General features: G+C 33.9%; 1 protein-coding gene across 1 annotated transcript; it reads left to right on the plus strand.

Moving 5' to 3' along the window:
- The first annotated feature begins 15 nt into the window (after positions 1–15).
- On the plus strand, positions 16–13,436 carry LOC126879462 (protein ST7 homolog). The gene is made up of 4 exons (XM_050642482.1): positions 16–374; positions 437–643; positions 3,234–3,454; positions 6,092–13,436. The coding sequence occupies exons 1-4, from the start codon at positions 188–190 to the stop codon at positions 6,992–6,994; spliced, it is 1,518 nt and encodes a 505-aa protein (XP_050498439.1). The 5' UTR covers positions 16–187; the 3' UTR covers positions 6,995–13,436.
- The last annotated feature ends 1,010 nt before the right edge of the window (positions 13,437–14,446 follow it).

Below are 14,446 nucleotides of genomic sequence, written 5' to 3' on the forward strand. Positions count from 1 at the left end.
GGCCAGAATGTATCTGTCAAATTTGACGTTTATCGAGTATCCTGAAATGTATTGACGTTTGTCATTGTCAAATCGGAAAAATATTTCATTTGATTACAAAACCTACCAAATTTTAAACCTACAGGAACTAAAACATATTGATGAATGGTACCTAATTTGAAAATAAATTAAACCTGATTTTCCAAAAATGTGGGATTCCACCATGTTTTTGAGTACCTTAACTCCGAAGTTTTATGTAGCTTTAACTGGTACATCATCTCTTATCTCAGGTCTTATTCTAATATTTGAATGGTGGTATTTTCGAAAATATGGTACCTCATTTATTGAGCAAGTATCAATAAATCATATTAGTCCTTGGATCAGCGGAGACTATGGTAATACTGTTTTTGCTAGTGTTACTTTTTCCTTATAATACAAGCCTTTAATTATTCCTTAGAAAGCAGTAACTCAACAAATGGAAGCCCAGCTAATGTTCAGCCTCAGGTGCCGGAGTGTAAAGTGTGGAGGAATCCACTAAATTTATATCGTGGAGCAGAGTATCAGAGATTTTTTTGGGCCACTAATAAGGAGCCACTCACATACTATGATATGAATCTGTCTGCACAAGACCATCAAACATTTTTCACATGTGAAGCAGATGCAGGTAACGAAAATTTTAAATGTTTTAAATTTTCAATAGATTATACTCATATAAAATAATAACAAAGCCACAAAGTTTACTATATTGAATGGGTCAGGGGTAACCAGTTAGCGGACTGCGGTCCGCATCCGGACCGTGAGCTAATTTTGTGTGGACCGTCAATAAATTCAGAATATACCTAGTGTTTGGCAATTTTGAAAATGTTTGGCCATGAAATTGTGTACTATGTTTGGCTCAACGTATGTGTGCGAAGCCGCTTTATCAAGAATGAACTTTATTAAAAATTGGTAGAGATCTCACTTAACAGATGAATATCTCAACTCCCTAATCAGACTAAGTTGAACTAAACTTAGTCCAAACTTCAGACAGGTTGTACATAAAAAATGTCATTTTTCTCTCTGATAATTTAATTTGGTAAAGAGTTTTCCCCCTTATTGTTACACTTACTAATCAATAATTTTGAAATTAAGTTAGCTGTAATATAAAATTGTCATGTGCATTTTTTTATACTTATTTCCTCTCTACTATATGTTAAGTAGGAGTATTTTATTTATTGTACCAGGAAAACTTACAGAAAAGTATGCAGTAACCAAAAAACAATCAGATATTATTAGTTTCCCTTTCCATATTAGTCCATGTGTGAGGCCACTTTCGTATGAAAAATGTTTCTGACTCAATTTCTTTGCGGATTCCTGTTTAATAATGTCCCCTTTAAACAAATCGGAAGGGTGCCGGGTGAAACAATTTTTTAAGCAAATTCAAAATTAATTTTTTTGCCCCGAAAAATGTATTTTTAGGTTTCTTGGGTAATTATAAACAATAAAGGTCTCTTGTCATATTTCTGAAAAGTTGATAGTTTTCGAGTTATAAGCGATTTTAAATCTGAAAAATGAGAGATCTTTTTTATTTAAGATGGCCCAAAAATGCTAAAAACATATTTTCGAGGGCAAAAAAGGTAATGTTTTGAATTTGTTAAAAAAAATATTAAACAATGTCTGCCCAAAAATTTCGCCCGGCCCCCTTCTGATTTGTTTATAGGGGATATTTTTTAACAAGAATCCACAAAGAAACTGAATCAGAACAGTCAGACACAGGCAGCATAAATCCAGACCCGGAAGTGTCATATGTTTTCGAAATGGACCCTCAGCGAAACTAATTGGTGACCCCTGGAATAGGTAACCCCACACACAAGAAAAAATCAATTGGCGTCAAATCTGGAATCAAGTAGGCCAAAAAATTTCAGAATCCTGGTGTATAACTCTTCCATTAAACCTACTGTTGGACACATACGTGAATGTAACACATTCATGGACATGACTGCATATGAAGTCGCTTACTTCACAAGAAAACGTGTCTACATCTGAAGTGTGTCTGCGAATGGCTTAAAATTTAATTACAGCACTAAAATGTTACAATCGGACGTTAACTAATTGAAAGGCTATTTCACTTTTCAATGTTCATTAGATTTTTAATGAATTTTGTTTTGTAAAAATTTGCTTATTATTTTTTATTGGAACAGAAGAGATATGATATCTGTAATAAATAAAAATGATGTTGATATCTGTAATTTGAGAAAAATCTGCAAACATGAAATAAAACATTTTTTTTTTCGATTAGAAGGATGTAACTAATTGCATATATGGACTTTTACTAAACATTAAGAAAACAAAATGTAGAATCTCTAAGAAAAAACAGCAATTTGGATGAATCAGTGTGAATGGTCAATAGAAAGCGTAAAAACATACACATACCTTGGTATGAATGTCAATGAAAATTGGGACCATTCTCTACAAATAGAAATCAAATGTAGGATAGAGAAAGCAAGATCTGCATTTCAAAAAATGGCTAAGCTATTCTACTGTCAATCAAGGTTACTACGATGTTATATCTTTCCTATACTTTTGTACGGAGTTGAGTTGTGAACTCTCACAGACTCCACATGCAATTCGAAATGTGGCTTTATAGTGGAATCCTGAATATTCTTTTCCTTTATCTTATACCAATCACATTACTAATCAGGGTGTTTTATTAAGAATACACAAAGAAACAGAGCTGTAAACCACAATAAAAACAGCCAAAATCAAATTACACTAGTCACATAATTAGGAACAGGGTTAGATATCAACTGCTGACACTAATCTTACAGGGAAAAGTAGAAGATAAACGAGGACCAGAAAGGTGAAGGATTTCCTGACTAAAAAATGTATGTACATGGTTCAAAACAACAACAGATAGGTACTACAATAAGAAGAAGAATTGCATATTAAAACATTTTTTAATTCCAAACAAGTTTGCATAATAACAATTTTCGAAATTGTGAAGTATGAAGATACTTTGCTCTTAAGCGAATTTCATATTTTCTGACATACCTCGTATAAGATTGATAAAATATGATGCAGAAATTTTTATGCAAAATACCTTTTTTTATTATATGGCATAACTAACCTTTTCATATGATAATTAACATTTCTATATGTTATGGGTATTTTCTGTGTAATAATAATGACATATTTCTACAAAAATTGCTGATTAATATGTTGTTACAAATATTGATGATATTTAAATTATAATTTAAATTATGTCGATACTTTAGGTAAAGCAGAATATGAAATAATGCAGACAGCTTGGAGGGAAAGGAACCCTTCAGTCAGGTTGAAAGCGGCCCACAGTGCCCTTGAAAAAAACTCCGAATGTGCTCCAGCTTATATTCTGCTAGCAGAGGAAGAAGCCACAACTATAACTGAAGCAGAGAGAATTTTAAGGCAAGCTCTAAGAGTTGCTGAAGGTAACTACAGAAGGTCACAAGCCTTACAGGTGAGAATATTACCCAATATGTTTGTAGTCAATTTACATGTTCTTGTCATTTGTTTATAGCTAAAGTCTAATTCAATAAGCGATGCAGGGCGATGTAAACATTACCAGGTTAGGCCTTCAACAGGGCCGCATTTAGGATTATCTTTTTGTTTAGTTAGAATATATATTATCTTATAAAATACGAAATTTATATTTTGATTTTGCAAAAGTGCTCGACAAAGAATCTGATTGTTTTAGTTCATATCCGATAATAGGAACCATTTATACAGGGCGAAAAAACCAAGAATTTATTTTTTGCCAACAATTTTATGTACAAAAAGTACATAATTTTGTACATTTTATGTACAAAGTTTTATTTTTAATTTTTGATATACTTAGTTGTTTGTACTACTGTTGTCACCGTAAACATACTTCTATCACAAACTCCAACTTTATTGGCCACTTTTTCACAATATCTTCAACCACTAACCCGGGATTTTCTTGTCTTTCACATTTAAAATGATTTCTTTATTATGATTAAAATGACTTAAACGCTATGAGGGCTTCTTTTACATACTTCGTTTTCGAGGAGGACTGCATGTATTTTCAACCAATCCATCAGCAGAATCAGAACCACGTATAGATACAGTCGTTATACAGATAAAAATGTATACAGTGCGTCGATAAAGTGACGCATAAATTCATTATTTCGTAAACCGGCGGCTTTAACGAAAAATCCCGAAACAGGTCGATTTTTATTTTTAAATTAAAATTTTTTGGCATATATATCATACTAGTGACGTCATCCATCTGGACTTGATGACGTAATCGGTGATTTTTTAAATAAGAATAGGGAACATGTGATAGCTCATTTGAAAGGGTATTCCATTCTCTATTTATTAGTATAAACATTAACATAATTATTTAAACAGGGTGTTCAAAAAAAATTATTAAATTAAATTAATTGAGACAAAAAGAAGAATATATGTAATTTATTTAATTCAAAATACGTTTTACTATTGTCAGAAAATAGGCAAACGTGTTTATTGGACAAACAAATATTGCTTTTCGCTTAAATTCAATGTTAAAGCTGTCACCCACCTGCCTCTTGGAAATTTGAACATTTCGTTTAAGCGAAAATCAATGCTTATTTTTTAAATAAAACATTTTTATGTTTTCTGACAGCAGTTAAAGGTATTTAGAATTAAAAAAATTACATACATTCATCTTTTTGCGTCCATTAATTTATTTAAAAAATTTTTTTTTGGACACTGTATAATTATGTTAATGTTTATATTACTGAATAGAGAATTAAATACCCTTTCAAATGAGCTAATACATGACCCCTATTCTCATTTTAAAAAATCATCGATAACGTCATCACGCCCAGATGAATGACGTCATTAGTATGATATATATGTCAAAAAATCGTAATTTAAAACTAAAAATCGACCTGTTTCGGGATTTTTCGGTAAAGTCGCCTGTTTACGAAATAATGAATTTATGGGTTACTTTATGGACGCACTGTACAAGTAGTTTCAAATCGCACAACAAATAATTGCTAATTCAACATTAACAGCATAAACATAATTGTCTTTTAACCATAAAGACGACTAAATATTTACTAACAAATCGATTCAAATTACAAAATTTCAATACCGAAATATTATACCTACCTAAATCTTGTCCGAACCTGTATGAGTTGCCGACGATGTCAGCAGTAACAAAATAAAGATTGCCATTTCGGTTAGTTTTTAAATATTCTTGAAGAACTGTTGCTTGCATGTACGAATGCATTATTCATTAATTTTCTAAATAGGATTATTTTTTGACTTACTATGTATTCAGTGATTACAATAATTTACTTACTATGCAATAAACACTAATAGTTGAGAAAAGAAAAAATTAATAAAGTGTCATAATTATACTGTTACTTATCAGAACGAGTAGACTCATTTGGAACATCTTTAACAATTATCTGTTAAATTTATCGTTGTTTACATGCCCTGCATCGCTTATTGAATTAAACTTTAGTAGGCCTGGATCCCGCGTACAAAAAAAAAGTTTATTAATAGCAAGCTGAAAGTTTGTTAATAGCTTAACGGTGTCTAGTCGGACATACTTTCATGTACGGGAACACTGGAACAGGGGAAGTTTGAGGTGTGGAACAGGTTACAGGTTTGGAACGTCAGGCTACGAAAACGTCCCGTGTATTTTGTCGGACAGAATTGCCAATTGATTTGTTACCCTTTCATTAAACTCTCATGCAAAAATGAGACTGCTATTACCACCAACATAATTCCTGTCACTTGACATGTTATGTGTGTCGGACTTATTAAAATGCCCAACATATTTGCCAAACAGACATTTTTGCATAAATATATTATATAAAGTTTGCTATTGAATAAACTTAAAAACAACCTGCTAGTTATCACAATTATAAACAACACGTTCTACAATTAAAATGACGTTCCAAAATTAAAACTTCTCCTGTTCTAATGTTCCCATACATCTGACTAGACACCGTTAAGCTATTAACAAATTTTCAGCTTGCTATTATTAAACTTTTTTTGGTACGCAGGATCCAGGCTTATATTTACTTTATCTTGTACTCATTTATCTGATTGTGCTGATGCTTATTTCAATTTTTTGTTTCAGCATCAAGGTACCTTGATGGAAGCTCAACACAGACGGGACACAAACGTCCTCATTTATATAAGACGCCGACTAGCGATGTGTGCCAGAAAGTTAGGTAAAGTCAAAGAAGCAGTGAAAGTGTTCCGTGATCTAACGAAAGAGGTACCTCCGATTATGCACGTCCTCAACATACACGAGAATCTCATAGAAGCCCTATTGGAAATGCAAGCGTACGCAGACGTGCAAGCAGTCTTAGCACGATACGATGAAATCTCGCTTCCAAAATCTGCGACTATATGTTATACAAGTGCGTTACTAAAAGCTCGATTAGTCGCGGATAAGTTTTCACTAGATGTCGCTAGTAAACGTGGTTTAAATAATGCCGAAATGGCTGCTGTGGAGGCGATACACCGAGCAGTCGAGTTTAATCCCCACGTTCCTAAATACCTCTTAGAAATGAAACCCTTGATCTTACCTCCCGAACACGTTTTAAAACGAGGCGATTCAGAAGCTCTAGCGTACGCGTTTTTCCATCTATCTCATTGGAAAGCTGTCGAAGGTGCTTTGAATTTACTTTACTGCACCTGGGAAGGAACCTTCAGGATGCTTCCGTATCCTCTTGAAAAGGGCCATTTATTTTATCCATACCCCACGTGTACAGAATGCGCCGACAGAGAGTTACTCCCTCCATTCCACGAGGTTTCAGTTTATCCCAAAAAGGAACTTCCGTTTTTTATTATATTTACAGCGGGACTGTGTTCTTTCACAGCTCTACTGGCTCTACTAACGCATCAATATCCTGAGCTCATGGGAATCTTCGCTAAATCGGTGGTCAGCTGGATGTCAATGCCAATTTACTATTTGTATGAGAAAGTGGAGGGGGTATTGCCGAGTAACTTACTTCAACAGTTGATACGAATTTAGTTGTCTAGCAGAAGTGGTTGTGTTGTTGTAACTTGTCTCTTTCGTTAGCGTCAATTAGAAAGTAAAATATTTATTTTTATATACAAATGTTTTAAATCTATTTTGTACTCTTTTTATGAAGAATCATGAAGAAAAAATACTAATAACATGCTTGCAGAAAGCAATACCAAACAAATATGTTATGAAGCCTTGTTTTCCTTACACAGGACGAAGTAAAAAAATTCGCACTGTTTAGGATTAATTTTACTGAGTCAAACCTGAGATTTTTGTTGAAATATCCCGGAAGGTTGTCTACACCTATAATTCGAATAAATTCTAGTTGAAAAGTTGTTGAAAACTCAAGAAGAATTTTAGAACGAAAAGTCACTGGCAAATGCACTAGTATGCACGCCAAAAGTGAAGAAAGAAGAAGAAGCAAAACTGTTGGGCAATTAAATTTCCCATCAGAAGTCAATTGTTTCTGCGATTATATAATTTTCTCGAACTCATAAGTGGAACATAGAGCTTCAGTGAAAATGCGCCATCGGATTCTCTTTTGCGCTAATCCTTTACCTCACTCCAATACTTTACTTGACCTCTTATCTCGTCCATGATGAATCTTATCCAAGTTTGTGCTGGGCGACCTATTTTTTTCCCTTGAGGATTCCACTCCAGTCTGCAATACTGGAACTATTTTTTCGGAGTGTGTGACCCATCCAACCCCACTTTCTTGACTTTATTTCAAAAAATTCACGAGGAAAATAAAATTCCTGTAACTGGCTATATACCATAAATCATAAAAAATACAAGATCCTTTGTAAAAGGTATATTTAAAAGACCCCAATAAAGGTTACATCACAAAGCAAAACGTTTTCGGATTAATAGGTAATCCATCATCGGTGTTAAGCCCTAAAATATTAAGTATAACCTAATTAAATGTTATAAAAGTTGACTAAGGTTAAGAATTGACAGAGGCCATACTTACAATAGCATGCATGCGTGAGCCACCAAAAAAGTTATGGGTAAGAACCCTTTAAAAGTTTTAAGATCTTAAATGATACTACATATATGTTTATTAAACAGATGGATGTTGCAAATATTCCTGGATATAACCCAGGACAACACAGGACTCGTAACCCACGAGGATGTGATATGCAAGGAATGAACCTCACATATTGAAAATTGAGTGTCAACTGAACTGAAAGGTGAAAGAACTTTAGAAGTATGCCAGTGACAGATTGTCATTGCGACGTTATGAACTATTTTGTTACTTCAGCCAACGAAAAGTTTATGTTGATGTTGAAAATAAAACATTATCAAATATCCATATATTGGTATTAGAAATATTCGAACATAAATGTAAAATTGTGAAATATGTTATGATTAAATATATGAACATGACAAATGTTAAATAGGTACTAGGAGTTATGCAGTCAGCAACACATTAGGATCTTACAGAAGTGGTAATAGGCTTAGAATTATTAAAAAGGCCTTTTACGAAATATGTCGAAGATATCAGAATTTGTTTAATATGTACATAAATGTACAATTGTAAGTTATTGATTAATGTGTGAGTGTTTTGATGACAGTTTGACTTTATTTCATTTTCTACCCTCTTTTTTTGGGTCAGGTGTAGTAGATCTTCGTTTCTGATGATGTTTGGCCAGAAAATATGAACAATTTCTTCGTAAACATTTGTTAACAACGACCTGCAGTTTGTCTGTAAGCGTTTTTGTCACTTTCCAGGTTTCACATCCGTAGAGTCGAACAGACATGACATTTGACTGGAATATTCGGATTTTTGTCCTTGCGGTATACTCGCCAGACCTCCAAACAGGGTTGAGCATGCTGAATGCTTGTTGAGCTCTTCGTATCCTCATACGAATATCGTCTTCTGTTATGACACTTCCAAGATACGTAAAGTTTTCCACATTTTCAGTCTGCATGTTGTCGATAGTAAATATCGTGTTGTTTCTTGCATTTATTCTCATGGACTTGGTTTTACTAATATAGTAAACTAGTAGTTTAATATATGTAGTAGGAGTAGTAAAGTAGTAGTTAACTGCGATTAGTAAACCAAAAATCCAGCTCGTAGATAGTTTCGAAAAGCTCGTAGTTTTTTTGTTAAGCGTGTAAAAATCTTTTAAAGATGTGTGTTGGATTCAGAGTGAAAGGATACACCTTAGTGTATTTCAAAATGCTTGTTGCATTTCAAAGTTGCTTATCAAAATTTTGTATTAGAAATTTAAAATTATATACAAAAAATGTCGTTAAGAAAAATGCGATATCTTTTGTATAATAATTTTCAGATCTTTCAATTTTTGTTGATAGAAAAATGGGGTTTGGTAGTCAACTTTTCGTTCTAAAATTGTTCTTACTTTTTCCACATTTTCAACATTTTTATCTGGAGCATATGAAATTATAATTATAAACAATCTTCCTGAGAAAATTCCACAAAAATGTTCCTCACTACAAATAACTTAATTCTCAAACATATTTTTATCAGTTCCTGTATTAGATACGAACATGAATTTTAAATATTATTTTATATTTTCATTAAACAATTTTTTTTCTTTAGTTCCCATGAATATCCCTTTTTCTTAGGGCGCCTTAGTTACGTCTCAAAAATTGCTAAAAATTTCGATATTTTAGTAATTTTTGCATGCCAAAATTAATTTTTCAACTTTTTTTTTCTAACAAGTTGTTGTCTATCTGCAGTCTTATCAATAAAGCAAAACAAGAATAATGAAAATCGGTCCCGTATATTCGGAAAATTAGTGTCCTACATGTAAAAAGCGTCATTTGGAGAAAAATAAAAATAAACAAATTCTTATAAAACTGTCTTCTTGCTCTTGTTTGGTTGCTTTCTTAGCCAACCGGACTTTCTTTCTACGCGGCTTTCTCGGCCATAGAGATCCTTTCTTTGTATTTAGCTGCGCATATGTATAAGGTGCTCTATGATGAGTACCTAACCCAACCACATCCTTTTCTACAAACGTACGCTTAGCATATTGCCCAGATGTTTTATTATACCTAACACTCATTATTCCTAGTAGAGTATTTCTTCCTCAGAAACGTTTTAAAAGATCTCCTTGTGTCAACTGCTCGAACACGGGTTTGACTAACTCCTGCACTTGAATGTCTGCTTATTCGCTTGCGATTTCAAGTACTTGCAGCAATCTGCATTACACCTCTCATATTGCGGCGGTTTGTCAGATCCTAGAAGCCGTCTGTTATGAACCGTCGTGCTGCAGCCACTTCTGGAACCCTGTACCAGCTTATACAGGTCTAGTGGGTGGGTGCCAGATATATTTTGAGTCACTTCGATGTCTCCAAAAAAGTTTGCCCTTTGATCCAATGCCTCGCAGCCATGCAAGATATGGTTGACCGTTTCAGGTTGTCTGTTACAGAGTTTGCAGCTCAAGTCTCCATGAAGCAGCCCCATTGTATGCAGGTGCCTCTTAATTGGCGCATGCCCAGTAAGGAAACCTGTTATGACAGCTGATTCCTGCTTGGTTTCAGCAATAATTCAGCCCTACTAGCACATATCCGTCCGATATACATCTTACCATGTGTTTGACCGGGTACACCCTCCCAGTATGAGTTGTGTGGGGGCTCTCTTAAATGGCTACCCGCTCTTAACAAACCCCCCGGTTCGGAAGATTAAATAAAAGTCTTTGTACTTCTATTTTCTATAATTCAGCTTTCAATCACAGAGTTAACAGTTTGCAAAAATATTAAAGGGCGAAAAATTAACAGTATATCTCTAAATATGGATAATTCTAAAACCCGCACGAATAATTAAAATGTTTGTACCGTAACCCGGAATGTCAAAACGTGTATTACAGTATCTTGTGGAACTTCCATTAAAAAATATTACCAACCACACCGAATTTCGACGTTCGTTGCCCGGTATGTTAAGAAGTTCTGAATACAAAACCTTTCACGATACTATGTGACCGAAATTCTCGATACACCAAGGTTAAATTCTTCCCAGCGTTTCTGCCGATTAAACAGAACAATATGACCTGATTTGTATGTGACGTAATTATTATCAAGACAAAACGCATATATGTCTGTGAGTAGAAGAATGTGTCTATCCAGCGCTTTGAACTCCTAATATATTAACGATTTCTGAATACAGGGTGAATGACACCTCAGACAAGATAAAAATTAATTCAATATTTAAATGGCTCGAACAAGTTGTAAATGCCTCTATGACCTGGAACCCATACCAATATAACACTGTTGTGTTGCGCCAGTCTGTCGAGCTCGTGTCGATATTCCGACAGTAGCCTAGAGTCCACCTTAGGGCTTATAAGAGGCCCAGTGGCTGCTTGTCTATCTGTGCATATGTTAATCCGCTGCAATTCGAAGGCCCTCAAGTTGTTTTCTCTTGCAATCTGCAAGATTGCAAAAGTCTGTGCCTGAAATACAGAGGTATATTCTCCTAGTGGAAAAGAACTGTTGAAATTTCCACCGCTTTGTCAGTAGATATAATCTATCGTGTGATAATACCCGGTCCAAATATTTCATTTCATCCTCGGCTTCGAGTTTTGTCACCTTTTTTGTAAGAATTGCTTGCACGACCCATTTTAAAGACACTAAACTAATTTAATATACAAAACGCGCATACGCTTTCACAACGCGCATGCGCTAAAACTGTACGTATAGCTCTAACATAAATTTGAATTTCTTCTTTGATTTTTTTATAATCTGTACCGACTTTGACTACTATCAGGCATTATATACCATATATGTTAGGTTGTCCATTTGCACTGCAAGTATTAGCCACACAGGTTGGGCGCGGTATATGATACCGGTCCAACTTTAAATATATTCTAAAACACTCTTTACATGAGCAAATATGTTTCTCTGTATTATTTCAAAATCAGAAACGAATTCATGAACAATTTAATTGATAAATATATGAAAACTAAACAATTGACGCTGACAAAAAAATTACACTGTTTGTTTTCAGTGTATATATGGATCGTACTTATATTAGAGATTAGGGATTTTATTTATTGTGTTTTTGTAGACGACTTTTTATCTTAAAATTATATTTTTTATAATTGTTTTCATTAGACGAAGAAATCGGTTTTGTAATTGAAAATATGATGTCCGTACATAGTTGTAACGTTATAAACGTCACATCTTGATATTTTGTTTTCAAATAATTATTTTATTCTATCTTCTTTGATAATTCATTAATAATAAATAATCTTATAATTGTTTTAACTTGTTTTCCCGCTAAAAACTTGTTTGGCGCCCCCTTTCCTTATTTTCTATAGGCATTATCTGTATGAAATATCCAGTCAGTCTGTCATAATTCGGAATATTCTTATTTCGTTGTCAAGCTCCCACTAACTAACTGTCAAGTCACCCCTTTCTCCTCAAAATGGATGCACTGCACATTTTCTTTTAATTTTTGGAAACTACTTAAGGCTTCGTCTGGCCTGGTAAACTGATTTTCCAACAGACGTTCTTAATTGAATTTTTTTGGAACAAACACAAAAATTATTGGGCCCACTTTGGCGCCCAACGTGAGGCGAAAACGTCGCGATAAACTACCACAGGGAATTGAAATGCTATTGTAAAATAATATTTCAGTCCACTATGATAGTTATCGTTTATGTCAGCCTAGCTCAATCTCTCAAGTTGTGAGTACACGTTGTCTTAATAAAAAATATGAACACTGAAAATCTAGATGGAGCAAATAAAACAATAATTTAACTAATCATGTTTATTTTTCATTAAAGACATAATAAAGTAATGTATTGTCAAATCAAAGATATACAAGACCTTGCCGAAAGTTAATAGATCAGATTATACTTATGGCACTTGGTTTCTGTCTGTAGATTCTTGGTGGCTTGGCTGTTGGTCCTGCAACTGGCTCTGGGGTTGTAGATGTTGGGGGCCTCCAGGTTCAGAAAGTCCTCCCGGTGAAGAAGTTGCTCAGTTACTTTTTGTATTTGTTCCAAAAAGCCCAATTAAGAACGTCTGTTGGAAAATCAGGCTACCAGGCCAGACGAAGGTTTGTAATTTCCAAAAATTAAAAGAAAAGTGCAGTGCATTTTGAGGAGAAAGGGATGACTTCACAGTGATCCCTTCATACGGATAGAGTGATAGGATATTTCATACGGAGATATGCCTATAGAAAATAACAGGGCGCCAAACAAGTTTTTAACGGGAAAACAAGGTAAAACAATTATAAAAAGATTATTATTAGTGAATTATTAAAGAAGATAGAATAAAATAATTATTTGAAAATAAAATAACAAAGATTTGACGTTTATAACTTTACATAGTTTATATTTATATAAATTTTAACCTAGTCATTTTATTTATTGTAATTCTGTCTTTTTTATTCATATTCAAATGTTATCACAATATTTTGTTTCTTCAATTACATGACATTTCATGCAGATTATGCCTTTTTATTAAACAGCGTTTAAAACATTTTAGTTTGTTTTAATTTATTAACCATTTAACCATTCATTCTTTATACAGGTTGTTTTAAGTAGACTGCACATTAGGTTTATCTTTGAAGAACATCGGATTTAATATCTGAAAATTTTCACTTCCGGGTGAACCGGAAGTCTCCATCAGCTTTAATGAAACACCTTATGAAGTACGGGATGTTTGGAAAACCATATTCATTATATTTTTATCACTAAACGATGGAGCCTCAGTAACCAATGTGAAGACCAAACCAGCTGCAGACTGTGGTTCCGGCCATAAAATCTTACCAAGCAGAACTGCATTAAGCTACACAGTAAGACAATTACATATAAAAAATAAAAATTGGTTCCAAATCACCCAGAAAATTTTAAAGAAGCATTAGTAAAAGATGACCCAGCAATGACTACCGAAGACTCTGACAAATGTGGGAATACATAAAGAAGTGGATCACATTGGTTGACTGAAAAGACTCTCAACCTTGTAGAAGAAAGACGAAAACTTAGAAACGGCATATCAAATTCAGTACAAAAAGAAATGATAGGCACCATAAATATAACAATAGAACACTTTTGCAGAAGGGATAAAAATCATTGTATTAAAACCATATGTGCACATTTCTCAAAAGTGAAATATCTAGAGAAAGAATTTAAGTCGAGGACACAGATCATCAAAGACAATAGTGAAAATACCATAACAAACCCAGAAGGTATTGCCGCAGTGTGAAAACAATATTGTGAAATACCATTCTCTAAGAGCGACCCAGACAATAATACAGAGAAAAAGGTATGATAAAGTTAAAACTCAGAAAAGCGAAGGGGACGTTGGAATAATAGTTGAGACACTCAAAGAATAACTTTTTTGAGTGTCTCAGCTGTTATTCTAGGATTTTATACAGCACAGCCGCATTGATATCCTATGCGAGCAAAGTACTTCTAACTAAAATAAATTCTTTTACCACAAATTCCCCAAGAACAATGCGATTCCTCCCAGGTAGGGGAACAAGAGAGC

Source organism: Diabrotica virgifera, chromosome 2 (assembly GCF_917563875.1).
Source record: "Diabrotica virgifera virgifera chromosome 2, PGI_DIABVI_V3a".
Classification (NCBI taxonomy): Eukaryota; Metazoa; Arthropoda; class Insecta; order Coleoptera; family Chrysomelidae; genus Diabrotica; species Diabrotica virgifera.